The 24,610-nt window shown below is 37.3% G+C and overlaps 2 protein-coding genes across 4 annotated transcripts in view; one reads left to right on the forward strand and one right to left on the reverse strand.

Moving 5' to 3' along the window:
• Positions 1–24,610, reverse strand: part of RALA (RAS like proto-oncogene A) — a 61,806-nt gene that overhangs the window by 19,485 nt on the left and 17,711 nt on the right. Inside the window, exon 1 of one of the 3 annotated variants that reach the window (XM_044946817.2) lies at positions 7,902–8,021. The exons of the other annotated variants lie outside the window; for them this stretch is intronic. The gene's annotated coding sequence lies outside the window, so the exon portion shown is untranslated. Of the gene's footprint in view, positions 1–7,901; positions 8,022–24,610 lie in introns of those variants that run through there. 3 annotated transcript variants of the gene reach the window in all.
• Positions 5,150–5,448, forward strand: LOC102399788 (cytochrome c oxidase subunit 7C, mitochondrial-like). Its single transcript, XM_044946818.2, has one exon. The coding sequence runs from the start codon at positions 5,150–5,152 to the stop codon at positions 5,339–5,341; it is 192 nt and encodes a 63-aa protein (XP_044802753.1). The 3' UTR covers positions 5,342–5,448.

A 24,610-nucleotide genomic window follows, 5' to 3' on the forward strand; every position in this document is an offset into this window, starting at 1 on the left:
AACTCAAAATGGATTAAAGATCTAAACGTAAGACCAGAAACTATAAAACTCCTAGAGGAGAACATAGGCAAAACACTCTCTGACATACATCACAGCAGGATCCTCTATGACCCACCTCCCAGAATATTGGAAATAAAAGCAAAAATAAACAAATGGGACCTAATTAACCTTAAAAGCTTCTGCACATCAAAGGAAACTATTAGCAAGGTGAAAAGACAGCCTTCAGAATGGGAGAAGATAATAGCAAATGAAGCAACTGACAAACAACTAATCTCGAGAATATACAAGCAACTCCTACAGCTCAACTCCAGAAAAATAAATGACCCAATCAAAAAATGGGCCAAAGAACTAAATAGACATTTCTCCAAAGAAGACATACAGATGGCTAACAAACACATGAAAAGATGCTCAACATCACTCATTATCAGAGAAATGCAAATCAAAACCACTATGAGGTACCATTTCACACCAGTCAGAATGGCTGCGATCCAAAAGTCTACAAGTAATAAATGCTGGAGAGGGTGTGGAGAAAAGGGAACCCTCTTACACTGTTGGTGGGAATGCAAACTAGTACAGCCACTATGGAGAACAGTGTGGAGATTCCTTAAAAAACTGGAAATAGACCTGCCTTATGATCCAGCAATCCCACTGCTGGGCATACACACTGAGAAAACCAGAAGGGAAAGAGACACGAGTACCCCAATGTTCATCGCAGCACTGTTTGTAATAGCCAGGACATGGAAGCAACCTAGATGTCCATCAGCAGATGAATGGATAAGAAAGCTGTGGTACATATACACAATGGAGTATTATTCAGCCATTAAAAAGAATACATTTGAATCAGTTCTAATGAGGTGGATGAAACTGGAGCCTATTATACAGAGTGAAGTAAGCCAGAAAGAAAAACACCAATACAGTATACTAACGCATATATATGGAATTTAGAAAGATGGTAACAATAATCCTGTGTACGAGACAGCAAAAGAGACACTGATGTATAGAACAGTCTTATGGACTCTGTGGGAGAGGGAGAGGGTGGGAAGATTTGGGAGAATGGCATTGAAACATGTAAAATATCATGTATGAAATGAGAAAAAAAAAAAAAAAAGAGATTAAATGAAACATCTCTTTCCCCTCCAATCTGAACAGCCCATGAAAGGCTACGATCATGGAAGTTCAGTTCCGAGCGAATCATTACAAACCATTACTAAGCACCAGTAGGTAGAGGCCAAATTAGTGACTCATTCTCCAAGTGAAAACTGGTTCATACAGACAACTCCCAAATGACAATCCCTATCTGCATTAAGAATACCTGCTCAATAAAGAAATTTAGTAGAAAATAAACAATTGAGTTAAAATATACTTGATCAAGAAAGCAAGATACACAATTCTAATTTGAAAGCGATTTGAATCTATTCAGGTTTATTACCAGGCTCAGATACAGACAGTATCACTGGTGTATTTTTCCAACCATTTAAAGAACATGTCTTATTAATACAATTTAATATTTCTCAGCATACAGAAAGCCTCCAAATTCTTTTTTGAGAGCTAGTTAAACATTGATGTAAAGTTCCTAATAAAGAGAGACTAAAAGAAAAGCAGACTGGTGATCTATAATGTAAATATGATGCAAAAGTTCTAAATAAAAAATGTTAGAATTCAGCACATTAAAAGAATAAAAGTAACCAGGTGGGATTCAACCGGATTCAACCAGATACACAGGATATCTTTACATTTTAGAAAATCAATCTAATTCTTTACATTAATAGAAAAGTCACAGATTATACGATCTGGAATGATATCTGATAAAATTCAAAGTCCACTGCTTATACCAATGATGCTTTCACAGTGAGGCCAAAAGAATCAACTGAAAAATTACTACAAATGAGAGATTTCAAAGGTAAATGGTTATATAATCAAAACATTATGTGAAAAATAAATTTCTTTTCAAATAAGCAGTTAGAATATAAATGGAAGGCTCAATTTACAACAAGACTCACAAAAGAACACATAACTAAGAATAAAATGGACAGTAAGATATTCATGAAGACAATTTAATAACAATACTTAGGTAACAGAAAGGGGGACTAAATGAAAGTAGATCCTGTTCTTGGGATAAGATTGTATATTGGTAAAGGGATAAAACTCTAATAGGAAAGATGATTAATTTCTAATATATAAAAATTACTTCACAATGAAAAAAAATTTTGACCATTGAGTCGAGACACAAAGGACCTGACTTAGGAGTCATCTGAACTATTTCCTAGCTTTCTTCACCCTTAAATTTGTGAAGATAATTTCTGATGTTAAAAGCCAACTTTAACATTTTCTTTTAAGGCAAGCTGATTACATACAATAATATTGCCCTTTTTCTGAGCTTTGATAAATGTATACAGTCATGTACCACCACCACAATCTAAGCCACACAACAGTTCTATCACCCCAGAAGGTTTTCTCTTGCCTCTTTGCAGTCAGTTTCCTACGACCACTCCATCCCATGGCAGCCACTGTGGCAGCTACTGACCTTAGTTCCTATTTTCCAGAATGTTATATATAAATGGACCATATTGTGCATAGCCTTTTGTGCCTGTTTCTTTCACCCAGCTAAGGCTTTTGAGATATTCATATTGTTACACGTATCAGTAGGATGTGCCCTATTTTTTTTTTTTTTAAACTGTTGGACAGTATTCCATTGTCTGGAAGTAGCATAATTTATCTATTCACATTTATTCAGGGCGTTTCCATTTTTAAAATTTTATGAATAAAGAAGCTATAAACAGAGGTGTACAGGTCTTTGTATACCTATCTGCTTTCATTTCTCTCGGAGTACCTTGGAGTGGGAATGCTGAACTGCATGGTACGTAAATGAATGAGACTTCCAGTTGCTCCCCGTCCTGGTACAGTCACAGCCTCAGGCTTTTCATGTTAAGTGGTCTATTGGATGTGTAGTCGTAATTATATTGTGGTTTTTAATTTGCATTTTCCTAATGACTAATCATGTTCGGCATCTTTTAATGTGGTTACTTGCCATTTTATGTTCTTGGAATTAAAATCTTTGGCCCATTTTTTAAAATTGGTCTTTTTTTTTTTTTAAGTGATTCATAAGAGTTCGTTGGATATTCTGGAATCGAATCTTTTACCAGAAACATTATCTTGAAAGTATTTCTCCCAGCCTGTGGCTTATCTTTACATTTTCTTAATATGTTTTCTGGAGAGTAAGAAGCTTTTAATTTTGATGAAGTCCAATTTATCAATTTTCTGTGTTTCATATTTTGGGAGTCCTAATCTTTGATAATTTTTAAATGGCAAAGAAGCTACTATAATTTGAATATTTATAAACAAAATCTTATTACTTAGTTATTATTAAAAAGAGAAAATGGAAGCACATCCAAGTGAAACATAATATAAGTAGTAACTGACACCCTGAACTCTTAGAAGGTCCTTCTTTATTTTAAGGTATTTGATCAGCTCAAAAGAAGCAACAAAGTCAGCAAGTCCCTGAGGTGTAATAACTTAATATTTTCCAATAATCCAAACTGCAATGAATAAGGAGAACACAAAATTATAACAAAGACTGAACTAAAAAAAAAATTACATTCTGTTTTAAGGGTTAAGATGACTTAACAATTTGCCTTGTCTGCACAATAAAACTTATTTATCTGACTTGCCAGACATGTTGTCAGACATCAAAGCACAGACTCAAATTCAGGGAAGGCTCAAAATTACTTTATTTCCTTCGATCTCAGTTTGTTTGTAAAACTAAGGTTAAGATGAATGGCACCTGTAAGATGTCTAAATACACATCATTTAAGTATGGGTAATGTAAACATTCAGGCATCTTTTTAGAAGGCCCTACCTTTATATGCCAGGTATATTCAGTCCCCATCAGTATTAAGTTACTACCAGCAGCACAAAGGCAAAGCCCTCACCACAGTTAAGACTAACAAAAAATGTCTAGAGCTCAGGAGAAAGTCACGACTAAGTTGACATTTGAAAGACAAAGCATCAGCAGATGAGGTGAACTTTGGGGATGGTGGTGAGAGATGAAGCTGTAAGTAAAACTGACTAAAAACAGAAGTTTACATGCCAGGAATTTCGGTTTTTTCCTCAGTGATAAAGAATCTGCCTGCAATCCAGGGTTTGATCCCTGGATCGGGAAGATCCCCTGGAGAAGGAAATGGCAACCCACTCCAGTATTCTTGCCTGGAGAATCCCACAGACAGAGAAGCCTGGTGGGCTACAGTCCATATGGTCACAAAGAGTCCGACACGACTGAAGTGACTGAGCACGAACGCACTCAAAGAGAACCACCAGGAGTTTTTAAGTCTAAGAGTACGACTCAGAAGGCAGGAAGAACAGCTGCAAGGCTACAGGGCAACGGTGACTTGAGTGTGGACTAGGGAGAAGATGGTGATGGATTTAAGATGTTAAGATAAAAAACATCAATCAAATCTGGGGACAGACTAAATGCGAGGGGTGAAGGGACAATTCAATTCAGAGTACCCAACTTCCCTTTTAAGGCTAGAGTTGATTGGGGTAAGGAAAGGAAGAGAAACAAGCGGCCTTTTTAGGGGAGTGGGGGTGTGTGAAAAGAGTTGGTGCTAGGAAATGATGGAAATCGATACTGATCTTTTACTAGATCAAAATATTTTAAAAGAAGAATATAAGTATAGTATAGTATAGTATAAGCAGTTTAGTCTTATACTAAGTATAGTCTAAGTATAAGCAGTTTTCTCACTCCAGTCCCAGAGGTTTCGCTACCACGCTATGACTTGATTTCAGCAACGCTGAGAAATAAATAACAGGGTGGAACCTGAAAGGTGGAAGAGAAACACTGACCAACTACTATTTACAGCTATTTTAACATTTGTCTTTGAACCCCTAAATGTGTTTTAAAAATAGGATTATGTAGAAACATTTAATAATTATTAATTATAAGAATATATGTTTTGCTTCTGCATTCCTATGCTAACTATGGCAAGATACATAACAATAATCTTGAGTTCTGAACCAGGTGAGTATTTTACCTATTTGAAAATTCAATACCGAGTTAGAGGAGCAAGGTCGTGAGGCAAGGAGCGGTAGGTTTGCAGCCACCATTTCTTCCGCCTCCGGTCTCTGGATCTTTTGTAGAGCGTCCAACAGCGCTATGTTGGGACAGAGCATCCAGAGGTTCACAACCTCAGTGGTTCGTCGGAGCCACTGTGAGGAGGGTCCAGGGAAGAACCTACCATTTTCAGTGGAAAACAAGTGGAGATTACTAGCTATGATGACTTTGTTCTTTGGGTCTGGATTTGCTGCACCTTTCTTTATAGTAAGACACCAACTGCTTAAAAAGTAATCCATGAGACAGATAGGAAGAGGAGCATATTAAGAGGTGTAGTCTCTTAAAAGGATCAATCCCTTGAATTCAGCATCCTAGATATATTTGTGAATAAACTTATAGCATAAATCCTTAAAAAAAAATTCAATACATATTATTTACTGAACTTAACAACTACAAAATTAGATGAATAGTCAAAGCCTAAATAGAATAAAAAACTATGATTTATGTAATTTATACCTGCTTTATATTCTATTGCATCTGAGCTATAAATTGGGTGTATAACTACTGCTATTTTGAATTTCTCTGATATATTTATAAACCTGATATTGGCTATGAAAACTGATTAAAAAAGTGGAACCAGATAAAAATAACAGAATTATCCATGTCTTAAGGATCCAACTTAAAAACAGGGCATTTGATTAACTGAATGACATTAAAGTGTAAGTTGCTCAGTCATGTCCGACTCTTTGCAACCCCATGGATGTAGTCTGCCAGGCTGTTGTGTCCATGGAATTCTTCAGACTCGAATGCTGGAGTGGGTAGACATTCCCTTCTCCAGGGGATCTTTCCAACCCAGGGATCGAACTGAGGTCTCCTACATTGCAGGCAGATTCTTTACTGTCTGAGCCCCATATCAAACTACATACTAGAAGAAATACTGACAAAAAGTTTTAAATGTAAACAGCTGTTAGCAAACGAAATACTTTAGAAGAATCTAAGCATGGCCTCTGGTTTACATGAAGACATCTGTCAGTGCCCACTTTGCAATTCATGTTTCATTAAGTTATTAGCTCTCTCTTTGTATAGTGGCTTCCCTGATCTTTTGGTTTGCTTTTGGATTTTCTTTCTGTTTCTTCTTCTTATGCCCATTTTCTGAGTCAACATATATTTATTAAGGACCAGATACTGTGCTAGGCATTGGGAGGGGCTGGTGGGTGCGTATACAGATGAGCAAGTCAGAATCCCTGACTTCAAGATCTTACAATAAGTGACAGATGTGGGGGGAGGATGTTATTAAGTTGCAACACATAAGTTTGCCCTCTGCATCCCTTTCCACCTGCTTTTTCTATGTTCTTTTGGTTAACTTCATAGCTGCCATTTTTATTTTTGAATTTAATTTAATCCCATCATCCTATAGATATAGAAAGTCTACTTAAAAACTCTTATATAAGACATTATGGCTGTTTGAGTTCTTCTAAATGGATAACCATCTATTTCTACATTTAAAATACTTTCCATGAGGCATATTTTAAGGAACTGTAATGAGTTAATGGATTGTTTAAGGTTTATTAGATATACTGGCCAATGCTTTTCAAAAGTGCTATACAGTCATTCACAACATTCCTATTAGGAATGAAGATTCTTTTAAAAAAATCTGCTAATTATATAATGGGGGAATGATCTCACTGTTTCTAATTACACCTTTGATTACATGATGAGGGTGATCATTTTTTCCATGTTCTTATGAATTCTGTGAATCATATCCTTTACTCATCAGGCAATAGTATCTCATATTACACTTCTTATTCTTTCACGTCTCCCCTAGCTAGGCTTTCTTTCCTCTTGTTTCCCAGTTCACTGTAGCAGGTTTCTTCTGTAGCTGGGTACATCTGCTACCATGACAGATCAGCAGAGGTAACAGACTCTATTACCACTGGCATTTTAGTGGAAATGCCTTACTTCAGGGTTCATGGGCAAGGAACAGGTTGACAGGTAGGATCATTTTCCAGATATCAAAATAAGGAGGGTATTATCTGGGGCACTAGCTCGTGCATCAGAACTCCTAGTCCTCCTTAGGCTGAGAGTTTAAAAATAAGGTTTTTTGAAAGCAGATTTCCAAAATCAGCGTGGTAACCAATGTTGCACAATCTTTGCATGGATTGGATGAGTGGGCAGCATATCCAATTAGCTCTTAATATATCCTCTTTTACTTACTACCATGTCCTAGCATCTCTTCCACTCTCTGCTGCTACAGACTCAAGCTGGAAGTCTCTTCAGGAGTCTGTGGGGAAAGAGAGACTGCATTGGCAGCTTCCCTCATGGCTATGCTTCACTGGGGCTTTCTCCACTCTGGTTCATCCACCAGTACCATCTGTCTTCTGGAACCTGGAAAGTGTCTGCTTTGCTGATGGTCACTCCATCTGTTCCCACTCTCAGTTATGGATTTACAAATTTCTGCCTGTAAATTTTTCCCCTCTGTCATTTCACAGGGAGTTGGGGCTACAGAGGAGTAGCACACATTAGTTTAGTCTGTTGGCCTTCCCTGTAAATGACTTAAAACTCAGAGTTGACTTGACTTGGAATCCTCAAATATTCCAAATTTTAAAACTATGAAAAGCTGTATTAAAGACATCTAATTATAAGAATTATAAGAATGTTCATACTACCTTACAATTACGCTCATTTCACATACTAGCAAGCTGATGCTCAAGGTACTTCAAGCTAGGCTTCAAAAGTACATGAACCAAGAACTTTTAGATGTACTAGCTGGGTTTAGGAAAGGCAGAGGAATCAGAGATAAAATCGTCAATATCTGTTGGATCATAGAAAAAGGGAATTCCAGAAAAATACCTACTTTTGCTTCACTGACTTTGCTACAGCCTTTGCCTGTGTGTAGTCGTCACTCAGTCATGTCCAACTCTTTGCGACACCACAGACTGCAGCCCACCAGGCTCCTCTGTCCATGGGGATTCTCCTGCAAGAGTAATGGAGTGGGTTGCCATGCCCTCCTCCAGGGGATCTTCCCAACCCAGGGATTGAACCTGCATCTCCAGCCCTGTAGGTGGATTCTTTACTGACTGAACCACCAGGGAAACCCCAAAGATACAGGCTGCAGATTGGTGGTGGTGGTTTAGTCACTAAGTTGTGTCTGCCTCTTTTACCCCATGGACTGTAGCCTGCCAGGCACCTCTGTGCATGGGATTCTACAGGCAAGACTACTGGAGTGGGTTGCCATTTCCTTCTGCAGGGGAATCTTCCTGACCCAGGAATCGAACCCAGGTCTCCTGCACTGGAGGCAGATTCTTGACTATGTAGATCACAACAAACTATGGAAAATTCTTAAAGAGATGGGAATACCATGCCACCTTATCTGTCTCCTGAGAAACCTGTATGTAGGACAAGAAGTAACAGTTAAATCAGACATGGAACAACAGACTGGTTCAAAATTGGAAATGGAGTACATCAAAGCTCCACTATATTGTCACCCTGCTTATTTAACTTATATGCAGAGTACATAATGAGAAATGCCAGGCTGGATGACTCACAAGCTGGAATCAAGATTTCTGGGAGAAACAACAACCTCAGATATGCAGATGATACCACTCTAATGGCAGAAAGAAAAACTAAGATCATGGCATCTGGTCCCATCACTTCATGGCAAACAGAAGGGGAAAAAGTTGAAAGCGGCAGACCTTATTTCCTTGAGCTCCGAAATCACCGTGGATGGTAACTGTAGCCAGGAAGTTAAAAGATGCTTGATTCTCAGAAGAAAAGCTATAACAAACCTAGGCAGTGTATAAAAAAGCAGAGACATCACTTTGCTAACAAAAGTCCATATAGTCAAAACTATGATTTTTCCACTAGTCATGTATGGATGTGAGAGTTGGACCATAAAGAGATTGAGTGCCAAAGAACAGATGCTTTTGAGCTGTGGTGCTAGAAAAGATTCCTGAGAGTCCCCTGGACAGCAAGGAGATCAAACCAGTCACTAAAATGTTCACTGGAACTGTTGCTGAAGCTGAAGCTCCAATACTCTGGCCACCTAATGCGAAGAACCCACTCACTGGAAAAAACCCTGATGCTTGGAAAGATTGAGGGCAGGAGAAAAAGGGGGTGACAGACGATGAGATGGCTGGATGGCATCAATGGACAGGAGTTTGAATAAACTCCAGGTGATAGTGAAGGACAGGGAAGTCTGGCGTGCTGCAGTTCAGGGGTTGCAAAGAGTTGGACATGACTTAGCTACTGAAAAACAACAACAGCTCTTTCAGAGACCACCTGCTGAGTTTCTGTTTTTGTGGAATTGGGGCATCAGTCGGACACAACTGAAGCGACTTAGCAGCAGCAGCAGCTAATTCTTTCAAAGGAATAACACGGAGCTGCTGAAAAAACAGAAAGAAAGAAAGAAAGTATAAACTACTAACCTTTGAAATTCTGACCTGCTACGCATGGTACCACCCACCACTCCAGACACGTTAACATCTTGGTATGTTCTGTAAGATGCTCACTGTTAAGTATGGCCTAACAAATATACAGGAAATATCACTTTTTCAAATAAAAACCTCCTTTGACAATGAATATATTATCTGAACTCATTTAATGACAACCTGAATATTAAACTTGTTTACCACAGGTTCACTTCCAAGGGCTATCTATCCTGAATGCTGTTGAATACTCATCTTACCCTTAGTGTTGATCACCTTGCCACGCATGTATGAAGTACACAGGCATGGACGAATAGACTTAAGCTGCCTCATCAAGTTTTCACGATCATAAAAATAACATGTGGTCATCATATATAATGTGGAGAGAAAAGAGAAGAGGGGAAAGGTCACTTGTGTGCTCCTGTCATCCAGAGTTAGTATTTCTCAATTTTTATCTTACAGGTCTATCTTACAAAAAGCATTCAACCAGTCAAGAAACTAGGAGGAATATTCTAAGAACAGAAAAGAAGAAAAAAAAGGAGATTAAAAGACTCATAATACCTGGAAATGGTACAATAAACACTGGAGGAGAATGAATAGTTTCACTTAGTGAGACACTTTTTCAATTACCTGATTATCTCATGGAACTCTCAAAAGGCTTTATGATCTTTATTTCTGTGAGAAAATTCACAGAGTTTCAAACTAACCACACACACAGAGTTTCAAATTAACAAACCCCAAATCTCATTGCTGATATGGAGCCAGGATTTTTTAAAAAATCCAGATCCTAAGTGTTTACCATCTAAAGTTCACTACCACTATGGAAGAAAATGTAAGAATGATCTTTGTACAAGGTTTGGGGCACAGACAGGTTAAGATGCAATTTCTTTTAAACATAAAAAGATAATTTTCATGGGTGGCACAGAAAAGGTAGCCAAATCATTTTATTTGGGTAATAATAGTGGTAACAAAAGAGCAGTAACTGTACCCAAAAAAGCCATATCACAATATCACAATTGCATTTATGAACACAGAAATTTTATAAAACATGAACACCTGAATTTTATCTCTTAATAAAAGAGTAATTCAGTTGAGTCAAATGTGTTTTATCCTAGGAATACAATAATAGCTTGATACTAAGAAAGCTATAAAATAACAGTCACATGATTAGGCCCAATGAGAAAAGCCATATAATTACCCCCCCAAAAAAAAAAAAGAAAAGAAAAGAAAAAGGCATCAGAAAAATTCAGCAGGACTTGTTGATAAAATATTTATGAGTTCAACACCAGAGGTTACCCACTGTTGGTGCACATATGTATTTCTAATGAAATGCTTCATACACAGCTTTAAGAGCCATTTTTATACAGAATTCATTTTTATACAATATACTTCTCTTTTTTTTTTTTTAATATATAAAGTGTATTTGCCACTAGAGCAAGCTCATTTCATGTGCAGAGAACATGATACGGGGAGGTAGAAAAATGACTCGCAATTCTCTTTTCTGGGTTTTAATATGCTTGTCTACAGCCACCAAGGAACAAAGTAAAAAATTTTGTTCATCATTTTGGACTTACCTAGAGCCCACTTACCCAGATTTCAAAACGCTGGTCAATCATAAGAGTATAACACACAAATTACCATCCGTGAACAAAGACAGATACTTTCAAATGAAGCTGCTTCCCTTTTTGCTTGGTTACATTAAAATTATGAATCATGTAGGTATGCTACACTGTGAGTCACGTGAGTCAGGATAAGTTACTACTCAATTGTAGCCTGCTTAGTGCTGTTCATGCTCTTTTTCATGAAAAGGCAAAAGTGCATTTGAAAAGTACAAAATTCTAAGTTATATGAAAGATAATGTGGTGCTACAAACTAGGAGGAAAAAAAGATTTTGGAATTCCCTGAAAATCATGAAAATGTCTTGTAGTGCTTAGATTTTTCTTCCCAAGATTAAGTATTGATAAATCTTAACCTGAGGTTTGATCATATCTCAAAGTAAAAAAATGACCATAATTTGTAGAGCCATAAAATTAAAGTTTCAGTTAATGATCAGACAACTGACTATATAAAAAACATACAGGTCTGTATTAAAAAGAAACTTCTACATTAAAAGAAAACTCACCTGAAGGAAACATTCTCTCATAGGTGGTTTTAAGATGGAATATGAATTAGAATCATCTGGGGAGCTTCATAAAAATGTTATTTACCCAGGACCCATGCATGAAGCTTCTCATTCACTGGTCTAAGACGGGGACAGTGTATACATATTTTATAAAAAGCTGCCTAGGTTAATTCCAGTTGCATCCTAGTGATGGCTAAGAATCATTGCTCTCTATGTCTATCCATAAAGTTGAACTGCATGACACTGCCAACATAAGGTTTCCCTTTTTACATACAAAAATAGCAATTTCATATGATTCATCTGATAGAAAGTGGTCAAGTGGCCAAGGATTAAAAACAGCCAACACTGTATGACTTTGTACCAGGCACTAAGTTCTTTATCCTTGTTGCTGAAAGGTTGGTAACACCAGGCAACAGATGAGCAAAAATAAACCCAAACTTCACATGACAAGGTAAGAGGGACAGAGGGGCAGCTGAGAAAGAAGATGAACTGAGTTAGAGATGAGGCCACAGGGCAAATTACTGTTATGATTGGGATAAACAACACTGGGGTGGGAGTTCCCTGGTGGTCCAGTGGTTAGGCTCCTCTGTCCATGGGATTCCCTAGGCAAGAAAAGGCTTCAACTAACACAGAGGACAATGATCCAAGAGATAACATTTGGAAGGTCCATGCTCCAGAGAAAGTGAGATTTTTCCTGGAGATCTCATTCAATACAATATCTTTTGGTATAGTAATCTACTTTTTCCAATTTTACATGTGATATGATTTTTTTTTTTAATTTTATTTTTAAACTTTACATAATTGTATTAGTTTTGCCAAATATCAAAATGAATCCGCCACAGGTATACCTGTGTTCCCCATCCTGAACCCTCCTCCCTCCTCCCTCCCCATTCCATCCCTCTGGGTCGTCCCAGTGCACCAGCCCCAAGCATCCAGTATCGTGCATCGAACCTGGACTGGCAACTCGTTTCATACATGATATTTTACATGTTTCAATGCCATTCTCCCAATTTTAACAAGTTACTTTCATTTTTACCTAAAAGTTTTACCACAAGATATTTTTTAAAGTCAGGTAAATAAAATGTAACTGAACCACAGATGAATTCTTAAAATAATCCCCTCCTTTTTTCATATGAGGAAACAGGGCTTGCGAAGAGTAAAGTCACTTGCAAGAAACTCAGCAGAAACTTGCGACAGAGTTAAAAATGGCACTCACCCAGGATGGCATGATCCAGCAGATTCTATGTATCTGTGCCAGTGTAGTTAGATCAGATGTGAAATCACTGTGTTCTCCCAAATGACATTTGAAGCAAATATCCCTTATCCACTCTGATTCTTTTACTCTATCCCCAAATCTGGGGTTCAGTTCAGGGTGTGAGTTGAGCATGTTTGTTCCACTGAGTAACTGGTACCCACTTACAGGTCTCCACGTTCACCAATCCACCATACTGGAGGGTTGAGTTAAAACTAATGGAGAAATTTAACTCACCTGAGGGACTGGCTTCAAAGTAATATAGTGGTTTTATGCTATGCCAGGTGTTCAAAAACATGGTCTTGGTTACACAGTGACAGGTGTTGAATGATGACAAAGAGACTTACTACAATAGACTCTGTAACAACAAAGCGTTCTGGTTGCCAAAGTGGCTGCTGCTCATAAATTACCTTTTTTCCTTTTTGGGTTCTTGCTGTAGTTAAGAATCAGTAGTGGCCTCACAGAGAACCATAACTAACCAAATTACTGAACCTAACTCTAAAGGTTTGAAAGGAGAAACATTTTAAGGCTCTTACATGTTATTTTATAAGATTTCATATTGGGAACCAGCCAGCATGAACAGATGAGACCTGCATTTGTTCCAGTTCTAGCAGACTAAATTCTTAGGCCTAAATATAGTTGTCATTCTCATAAAATCAAGAAGTAGTCAGAAGCGAGAAAATTCAAATAGTTCTGAACTTTGAATTGCTAGTTATATTTCAGTTGACGGGCTACGACTGTAACGTACAAAGCACGGGAACAATTCATTTAAGATGTAAGAATAGGGTGATCCTGTCACCCCCAAAAGCTATATACATACTAAAATACCAAATGGACTGACACAAATACTCTTATTATTAATACTGTCTGCCTTTTATGTAAGCACCACCTACCACAATAAAAAGTAAAATTAGTTTGACATGGCTTACTTAAAATTTTCCAGATCCATGCTGCTTCTGGGTTAAAATTTAAATTTCTTAATACTGTTTTACCTATATTATCTGTCCCTTTTATACTCTTCTCCACTAAACCTCATATACCTGAATCCGGATGCATTTTTCAATTTCTACGAATGAAATATGTATGGACAATTTGGGGAAGTTTGAATTAAGTGATAACGAGTGAAGTGGATTTGTAGGTAGTTGAACAACATGGTACCGAGGAAGGTTAACAGATCCTACGGGGACTGGCATGACATGTTACTGTCTTGAATAAAGAAATACAACGCATGGTTGAAGTGAGTTTACAATCATCACAACATTTTCTGGATGTTATGTTCAGACTCACACATCTGTTTTTTAAACAGCAGTAATAATCTGGAGTTCCAGTATGAAGAAACGATTGAGGAATGGGGGTAGAAAAATTGTGGCTATCAAAACTTTATCCAACTACTGTGTTAGCCTGTATCATTTTAAGAAGTTTATTTTTAACAGCTTTGAGGTATAACATAATAAACTGTACATATTCAAAAATTTGCCTTATTATAATTCCCTCCTTCCCACTCCCCCACCAATACATCAATCTGCTTTCTGTAACTATAAATAAGTTAGCATTTTCTAGAATTTCTAGAATTATGTAATATGTACTTAATCTGGCTTCTTTCGCTCAGCGTAATTTTGAGACGCATCCCTGTTGTTGCTGTATCAATAACTCATTTATGCACAGTATGCCACCAGTATGGGTACACCACAATTTATTTATCCACTCACCTGTTGATTTACATATGAATTTAGTTTTTGACACCCCCTGACAAAGGTGAAAAAGGAAGTGTGGTTTAAAAAAAAATAAAAAGCATCAACAATGATAACCACAGAACAAATTAGATATCCATATACCAAAACAAGGACTTAGATCCATATCTTCCACCACACACAGAAATCAAGTCAAAATGTACCCATTCCCATATATAAAACCTAAAACTAACTACAACACTTCAAGAAGAAAGCATAGGGTTAAATAGGTACGTGGTCTTGAGTTAGGCAAATTTCTTACATATAATACCAAAAGTAAAACCCACAGAAGAACTAGTACTAACTATATCAAGTATGAGGTTCTGGTTTTTTCTCTGACTGGGTCATCTGTATCACTACTAGCTTTTGCTCTGTTATTTAAATTATTTTTCTTGTGTTTAGAAGCAAGGCATGCTTGTAATGACTGTAACAGACTAATTTGGATTCCTGAAGCTGATTCCGCTCTTGAGAATAGTGGTGTTTTTTCTCCTTTTCTTTTACTTTTGAGAGGAGGGAGGATTTCTGTTATCAGTCCTTTTATTAAAAAATAAAACAAAATACTGAACAATCTTTAACAGGAAGGCAGATTGATACTGTATTCCAATTCCTGGATCTAGTTTAGAAAATGCGTTCCCCACCTGGTGCTCCTGGGAAGGAGTGCAGGAGACACGGTATGTAACTCTGTCCTTTGTGAAGCTGCCTCTTTCCCCCACCCCCGAGTGTGTCCAGTATTTGATGAATTTCATGAAAGTAGGTGAAACTTGACTTGCCTCTTTTCTAGGATGCGCTATATATGTGACTTTCAAGGAAATTTGTTTGCCACTGGACAATCTTTTTAAAATTTCTAACTTCTTTCATTGATAAGTGAAGGACAGTACTGCACCTTCTGAAATATATTAAATGGATTAAGCTAATAAAAAAAATTTTTCCTGTCCAACAACAACAACAAAAAAGGGAAGGTAAGCCACAGACCAGGAGAAAATTTTTAGAATTTAAAACTAAAATTACTGGGTAAAGAGAAAGGCAGACTTTGGCTTACTGGCAGGAACTCAAAAATGAACTGAATTGTATGTAAGCTACCATCAAAGAATTCAAGCAGAGAAAGAAAGGGAAATAGAGGAGACTGAGCTGATTAAATTTAAATTCTTTCTTACTCTATAAATATACATTTTAGCTATTTATAAGATGACCAACTTAATGCATATTTGATATCATATTAAATCAATGATAAAAGAAGTTCTTGATCCATAAAACCTGATAAAAATGTTTTCAGTTAGAACATTTTTTGCCTAATAGGGTGATGTAAATAAATGTGTAAGTAAAGATTCTTTACCATCTGAGCCACCAGGGAATCCCTTAGAGGTTCTATCTACACAGAACCTCTTAGTGAAGCATTCCTGGCCTTCTCTCCAGGCCTAGGTGGGTAACTCCTCACTGCTCAGTAGTCCAGAGCATTTTGGACAAAACTTCTTCCAGTGCTTCCCACCACATTAATTATTGGGAGTTTTTTGATAGCAAAGAGCTCCCCACCTCCAATTGTGTAATCTCAAATTTAGCACAGTATCTAGCAAATAACTAGTATATACATACACAGTTGAAAAAAAAATTAAACTCTTGAAAATGACCTTGGAGAATAGGTAATCAGTACTGGTAAAATTCTGAGACATTCATTCCCCTTGGAAGGCTGGCGCTAGTTAAGAACTGACTGAGGTGATGGAGAAACCAGCCACAGAGAAAGGCAGACTGCTCCCATATCTGATAACGCCTTGTTGTATTACCTGGAATTACAATGCATTATGCAGTATGGACAAACTGAACACTGGTCTCAGAGGCTAAGTTAGCTTTTATGAGACTAATGTTGAAAAAGAAACCCTGAAAAAAAGAAAATGGAACTGTCAGATAATTCTGCTGAGATGAGCTGATCTGTCATGCAGTTTTCTTAATAAATACAACCATGTCAATGTTATATAACATTTAATTACAAAGAAATTCAGTCTTCTGATGACAGTCATTTACTAAAATCACTATAGCAAATTGCAAATCTCTACAAAACTTTTGCGCTTCTTACCTTATATACATATTACAAGGTTAGATGGATTAGACCCATGTTCTGTTCCTAAATCCAATCCAATAGTTTTACTTATGTAAGCTATGTTTACAGTAACTGAATTATTTTCACAAGTTAACTTGACATGTGAATATCCTATTCCCCTTTGAGAACTCAATAAAGTTCATGGAACCTCAACACAGAAGACCCACCATGGTTCTAGTTAAAAATTAATCTAAATGCTATAAAGCTTATACCTAGTTACTGCTTTTGCTGAATTTTTAGTGGATTATCAGCAATAACTGCTTTAAAGAAATATGGCTGGCATAGAGAATTGATAATGAGGATATTTACTGTAACATTATGTGTAACAAAAAATGAAGAATAGCTGTAAAATAGAATTATAAAACAATTATTAAAAAGTGACACTGAAAAATGTTCACAAAATATGTGAAAGTAGCTTACAAATAGGATCTATGTATAAACTTTTAAAACAGGTATGTACTAGTACAGACAGGAAAAACATTAGATAGCAAAATGAAAATCTGGTATGAGTAATCTGAGGGCTTCCCCAGTGGATCAGCAGCTAAGAATCCGCCTGCAATGCAATCAAGATGAGGGTTCGATCCCTGAGTTGGGAACATCCCTTGCAGGAGGAAATGGCAACTCGCTCCAGTTTTCTTGCCAGGAAAATTCCATGGACAGAGGAGCCTGGCGGATTACAGTCCAAGGGATTGCAAAGAGTCAGACATGACTGAGTGACTGAACAAGCATGCAAGAATAATCTAAACAGGGGAACATGAAAATTGTTTAATTTCCAGAGCTTTTCATTTATTTCTCTGCTAGTTTTTTTTTTTTTAATACCATGAATACTGCTTTTACAACCAGGAATAAAAAAGCTTATTAAAAAAACAGAAAAAATATTTAAAACAGTGTCTGTGATTGGGCTTTAAGAGACTCAAACCATCACAGGCTGCTTTGGGCAACTGTGAGGAGAGGGACACACACAGCAAAGCTGCAAGTACACAACACACTGAACTCTGTAGACAGTCAAGCCCATCTGCGGTAGGCAGCCTCCAGGAGGAGTCCCAACAACTCCCGCTTCCCGGCATTCACACCCTCATGTAGTCTCTTCCTATACCATACCAGCCTTGATCTGTGTGATCAATGTAGTACAGCAGAAATGAAGGCACGTCACTTTCTAGAACTGGTAATAAAAGACTGGAAGCCTCCATCCTGGACTCTCTTGTAATTCTCTGCATGGGAAACTATGCTGTGAGCAGTCATATGTGAGAAGCCCAAGTGGCAAGGAACGGAGGTCTCCTGCCACCAACCCTGTGAGCAGGATAGGAAGCCGACCCTCTGGACTTAGACAAGCCTAGGTGCTCGCAGTCCTGGCTGCCACTTTGATTACAGCCTCCTACGAGCCTGAGTCAGAACTATACAGCTAAAGCTACTTCCGATTCTTCCCCCACAGAAACTGTGAGATAGTTAAGAGTTTGTTGTTTTAAGCTGATAAGATTGCAGTCATTTGTAATGCAGGAAGAGCTGACTATATACAGTTAGCTTACAGCTTTGGAGACTATAAAGTCCTAAGAACTCATCTCAGGAAAAAAGCACCTAGGCTATAGCTCATTTTGCTCAAATTCATGGTTCTGATTTTTCTCTTGGTCTGACCCAAATCAGAAAAGATATTTGAATACCTTTGCAAAAGGTTCAGCTCCTTCGATTTGACTTCTACTGCCTTCCTTCCCCCACTCCTATTTCATCCCATCTTCTCCTTTAGTTACTATAAATCTAGGGTCACCAGACTCCTGTAAAGAGCCAGATAGCAAATATTTTAGGCTTCTCTGGAGCAACAACTCAAGCCTGCTGCTGTAGTTGGAAAGTAACCATGGACAATATCTAAATAATTGGGCATGGCCTTGTTCCAATAAAACTTAAAAGCAGGCAGTAGATGGAATTTGGCTGCAGAATTGTGGCTTGCCAACCCTTGCTATAAATGAAACTGATCAAGATCCTATGAGACGAATGCTTCTGCTCATGCAGCACATCCCATTTCCTCTGTTGATTCAACAGACACTGTTCCAGAAATCCCCCACCCTCCCAATTTGCCCCTCTGTACTGGATGCAAACATGTTATTCTCCTATCTTAAAAAATTCTCAACCCTACTTCCATTTCTTAAACTCACTGTATCAAATTCTGCTACTTTCCTCTCCCTAAGCCTGCTTTTACCCAAGCTTTTGTTAAGATCATCAATGATCTTCAAATCACCAAGTGAAAAGGTCAAAGTGTTACTCAGTCATGTCTTGACTCTGTGACCACATGGACTATAGCCCACCAGGCTTCTCCTGTCCACGAATTGTTCAGGCAAGAACATTAGAGTGGATACCATTCCCTTCTCCAGGGGTTCTTCCCAACCCAGGGACTGAACCCAGGTATCCCACATTGCAGGCAGATTCTTCACTGTCTGAGACACCAGGGAAGCCCAAACCCAGCCAGAAATTCTCAGTCTTCAACACACGTTGCTTAGCAGCAGGGACCGAGATAATCACTCTCTTTCTTAAAATACTTTTTTTCTTTGCCTTACAAGATACCTTAATCACATTGTTTTTTTTTCCCCCTTGAATCTCTTCGGCTATTGCTCTTCCATTACCATCATTTTAAATTCTGGTGTTATCTTAGGGTTCATTTTGGATCCCTTTTGGCTAGCTATAGTCTTTCCTTTCATGCTCTCACTCAGAGTACTTTTTTACATGGAAAGACACACAAATTTATATCTTCAGATTTCATTTCTCCCCTGAACACCTGGCTCATATTCAACTACCAATTCAACATCTTCAACTGGTTGTCTTAACAGGTAGTCCAAACTCAACTGCCCGAACTCCAAACTGTCCAGACTCTGCTGCTGCTGCTGCTAAGTCACTTCAGTCGTGTCTGACTCTGTGTGACCCCATAGACGTCAGCCCACGAGGCTCCCCCGTCCCTGGGATTCTCCTATCTAATTTACTTACCCCAAACTGCCTCTCTTAGTTTTCTCTTTATCAGTAAATGGCAATTCATTCTTTGAGTTTCTCAGACCAAAACTACTGGAATCATTTTTGACTCCTCTTTCATAGGCCATACCTGATCTGCTGGCAAATTTAATTCCATCCTGAGAATATATCCACTCCTCAGAAGACCTCCCATGATACTCAGAATAAAATTCTTACTATGGTTCTAACTTTTCTTGCCATTCCTTCTACTAGAAGATAAACATACGGCCCACTTCCTCATATCCTTCAGGATTCTGGTCTGTAGAATGTAAGATCCATGAGCGCAGGGAGTTTTTGTTTATTGTTGCATCTCCATTACCTCAGCAGTACCTGACACATACTAAGTCCTTAAGAAATATTTGTTGAATGAGTTAACTGTGAAGAGACTCCCTCCCTACCAAAAAAAATCCCCCAAACCAAAACCCAGATCACTTACAAAGTTGATGGAAAACTTATTAGCAAAATAAACTGTGTATATTAACTTTGTCCTCAATTTACATTCTCACAGTGTTTGTAAAACATAACCAGAGCCCCTGATAACTTATAGCAAAAAGGATGGAATATGAGTCAACACACTGAGATTTTGCCACACACTAGCCTGCAAAGACTAGTTTTTCTGACACTTACCTAACTTCTGACGACCATGGTTTTCAGATCTGTAAAATGAAGACTAACCCAGGAGCCTTAGACTCCTTTAAAATCTACAAACTTCCAAAAGTTGACATATAACTTCAGGGTTGTGTGATGACAGATGCTTCCAAACCCACAGGGAGCAGACCACAGCTTCTATAAAGGTGTATTGATAGGGAAGTACAATTCTGACTTCCTGGAAAAAATGACATGCTATGTAGAAGAAGTATCATACCAGCTGATATAACCTGGTGACACAGAAGTGAAACAAGTTTCACTTTTACAAGATGAAAAGAGCAGTGGGGATGTATGGTGGTGATGGTTGTACAACAATGAGAATATACTTAATACTTACTTAAGGGCTTAAAATGTCCAAGGTGTTAGGTTAGATATGGAAAAAACTGTCTTCTGGTTTCCAACAATAACAATGGCAAGTTGGTAGAAATTTTCATTTTTACAAATTTCAAATTGTAAATGAGTCCCTAAAGTTATGTAAGATGTGCGAGGTCACACAGCTAATAAATGGCTGTGCAAGAATTCAAATATAGGCCTATGAAACCCCAAATCTACACTATTTCCAATGTACTATATACCATAAGATTAAGTTCAAGGACACAGTATATCTGAGATAGTTGCACACACTGATGGAATTCTGATTAGACACACAATTAGTTGGATTCTACCTCTAGTATATTTACAAAAATCATTTTTATAGCTGAGTTATAGGTTATTATGAAGATATTTCCAAAATTCATGGGTAAGTCCCATAAGAGCAGAGGCTATGCAGATTTAGTACCAAAAACAACCTGCTTATAAGCTAATAGGAATATACTCAGTTATATTTCTGAATATAAACTAATAGCTTATATTAGTTTAAATAATAGAACCTTAAATAAGTTCCTGCTTATTTTTAAAGGAAAAGATGCTAAAATTTGTGGATGAATGCTTACAATATTCTAACATTTTATGATATTTATCAAAATGATTCTATAAGGTACGCATCAAACAGATGAATAAAAAACAAGACAAGACTGTACAAGGGATTATGCATCTTCAATATTAATTAATGGAGAACTGAAGAGAGTCCGTCTGATGCTTCCAACTGCTACTGCTTATAATGACATGGATATTCAGAGAACTCAAGCTGAAAATGATTAAAATAGCCTGTTCTTTCTCCTCTGTTCCTCATTTCAGTGAATGACATCATCACCCACTTGGGCTCAAGAATAACTAACTTCATGGCTATTAGGATGCTGCTACTACAAACAAAACAAAACAAACACAAAACAGAAAATAACAAGTGCTGGTGAGGATGTGGAAAGGCTGGAACCCTTCTGCACTCTTATTGGGAACACAAAATGGTACAGCTACTGTGGAAAACCGTATGGTGGTTCCTCAAAAAGTTAAAAACAGAATTACCATATGATACAGCAATTCTACTTCTTAAGTATATATACCCAAAAGAATTGAAACCTCCATAAGAAAAGAGAAGAAAGAAAGAAAAACAAGGTAGGGTCTCAAAAAGATATCTGTACACTCATTCGCACAGCATTTGTCATAACAGCTAAAGTATGGAAGAAACTCAAGTTCAATGGATGAAGAGATAAGCAAAATGTGGTATAAACATACAATGGAATAATACTCAACATGAAAAGCAAAGAAATTCTGCAGTCTGCTACAACATGGATGAATCTTGGGACACTGGGCTAAGTGAAATGAGCTAATCACAAAAAAGACAAATAGTGTATGATGACATTTAGCATAGTCAAAATCATAGACAAAAGGTAGAATAGTGGCTACCATGGGCTATAGGGAGGGAAGACTGGAGAGTTATTGTTTAATGAATACAGAGTTTCAGTTTTACAATGAAAAGAGTTATGGGGATAAATGGTGGTGATGGCTGTAGAACAATGTGACTGTATTAATACCATGAAACTGTACACTTAAAAATAGTTAAGATGCTAAATGTTATGTTACTGTATTTTACTACAAAAAAGGTAGAAACAAAAAAATAATTACACAGAATTTAAAAATTAAAAAACAAGTACATTACTAGTTATTGCTCCATAATAAATTAATCTAAAACTTAGTGGCTTAAAATAACAAACACCTATTATCTTAGAGTTTGAGCAGCTTAGGTAGGTGGTGTTTGTAGTTCAGGGAGTCTCATGAGGTTGCAGTCAGGATGCTGGCAGACTGCAGTCATCCGAAGGCTTAAACAGAGCTGGACATGCTGCTTCCAAGACGGCTCACTCACATGGCTGTTGGCGAGAGACCTCAGAGTTCCTCACCATCTGGGCCTCTTCACTGGGCTGCTTGAATGTCCTCATAACATAATAGCTGGCTTCCTTCAGGTAAGTGATCCAAGACAGCAAGGCTGAAGCTGAAATGTCTTTTTTTTCCTTTTTCTTTTTTTTTAGTTTTATTTATTCATTTTTTTACTTTACAATATTGTATTGGTTTTGCCATATATTGACATGAATCTGCCATGGTGAAATGTCTTTTATGATCTAGTCTTGGAAGTCATACAATATCATTCAGTCAATCTTACTCCCTTATTCAATGTTAAAGAGAATCACTTACAAAAGGGTATGTATGAATACCAAGAGGCAAAAATCTCTGGTGGGCATATTTAGATGGTCTTTACATTTTCTTAGCAGTGTTTTATAGTTTTCTGTATAAAGTTTTTTGTAATTTAGAGGATAGCAACAACAAAAAACTATACAGAAAACTATAAAACACTGCTAAGAAAATGTAAAGACCATCTAAATACTGCTCTAAGTCATGTTTATGGACTGGAACTCAAATTATTGCAAAAGTATCAATCCTCCCCAAATTTATCTACAGACTCAACTCGATCTCAATAAAAATCCTGCCAGAATTTTTCTTTTTGGTGGAAACCAACAAACTGATTTTAAAATTTGTATGGAAACAGAAACATCAAGAATATCCAAAACAGCATCAAAGTATGTAGAAGGTTGTCAAACTAGACTGTCCTGCCAATAAATCTATTTTACTTTTAATGATATATACATTTAAGATGTCAAAATAATCTCAAATTTATAGAAAATTGCAAGTATAACCGAAAACGACTTTTTCCCTGTGCTATTTGATAGTAAGTTGCTCACTCTGTATCACTTGAACACCTCTGCATTTATTTCCAACAAATGAGGACAAGCATCTACAAATCATAATGCAGCCACCATCACTGGGAAATCAGCATGAACACATTTCTACCAGAGACTCCTCAGACCTTATCCAAGATTCTGCACTGGATTAGAATCATGCACTGCATTTAACAGTCATATCTCTTTGGTCACCTTCAGTTTAGAAGAATTCCTAATATTTTCTCTGACTTCCATGAAGTTGGGAATTTTAAAGATTACTGACCAATTTTTTCACAGAATGTCCCTTAAGTGAATTATATGATGATCAGATTCAGGTTATGCATCTCTGGCAGGAAGAACAAAAAAGTGAGGCTGTTTTTTTTCTGCCTTCATTTCTTTTTAATAGGTTTCATTTTTTTAGAACAGTTCAGGTTCACAGCAAAATGCTTCTTTGTATATAAACATGTACTGGGACACAGTAGTTCCAAATTATTTATGTATTATCTAGGGCTGCCTTCTATTTACAGTGGCTAAGGTGTGTACTATAACGGACCATTTGGCCTGCAAAGCCTACAACATTTAACACTTGGCCCCTTATGAAAATATTGCTGACTCTTATTATATTGACTAAGAAGACTTATTAGAAAGCTATAAAGACAGTGTGGTATTAGTGAATGGATACAGGAAGAATTGATAAGCTTGTACCCTTATAAATGTAATATGCCCACTTTACATCTCACCTGAATACCAATTTGAAAATTCCTAACCTGTTTAAATCTACAGTTTCACTGGATTTTGAATACACTGATTAAACACACACACACACACACACACACAAAGGGAAGACATTCTGATGAGTTTGTAAGAACTGACTGACATCAGGGGAAAAGAAAATGAGCAAGACAAACTTCATTAAAAATCTGTCATTAACTGCTGGATGAAACTGAAAACTGAGGCCCATTACCAAGGAAACCCATCCAATAACACAGTTCTCCCATTCTAATCTATATACTTTATAAAGCATTGATTTCAACTATGACAGCCATTACAACAAATACAAAACAAACTCAACCCTAAAACCAGGCCTTTGAATCACGAAGTGTTAATAACCTCCACTAGAAAGAAGACCCCATGTGTGTAGGGGTTCTTGTATATATTATGGTCTGGCATCATCTGGAAGAGAGCTGAGACAATTTATTTCTTACATAATTTTTC

This window comes from Bubalus bubalis, chromosome 8 (assembly GCF_019923935.1).
Source record: "Bubalus bubalis isolate 160015118507 breed Murrah chromosome 8, NDDB_SH_1, whole genome shotgun sequence".
In the NCBI taxonomy this organism is placed as follows: domain Eukaryota; kingdom Metazoa; phylum Chordata; class Mammalia; order Artiodactyla; family Bovidae; genus Bubalus; species Bubalus bubalis.

Coding starts and splice junctions, on each gene's coding strand:
- LOC102399788 (XM_044946818.2), top strand. CDS start 5,150: ATGTTGGGACAGAGCATCCAGAGGTTCACAACCTCAGTGGTTCGTCGG.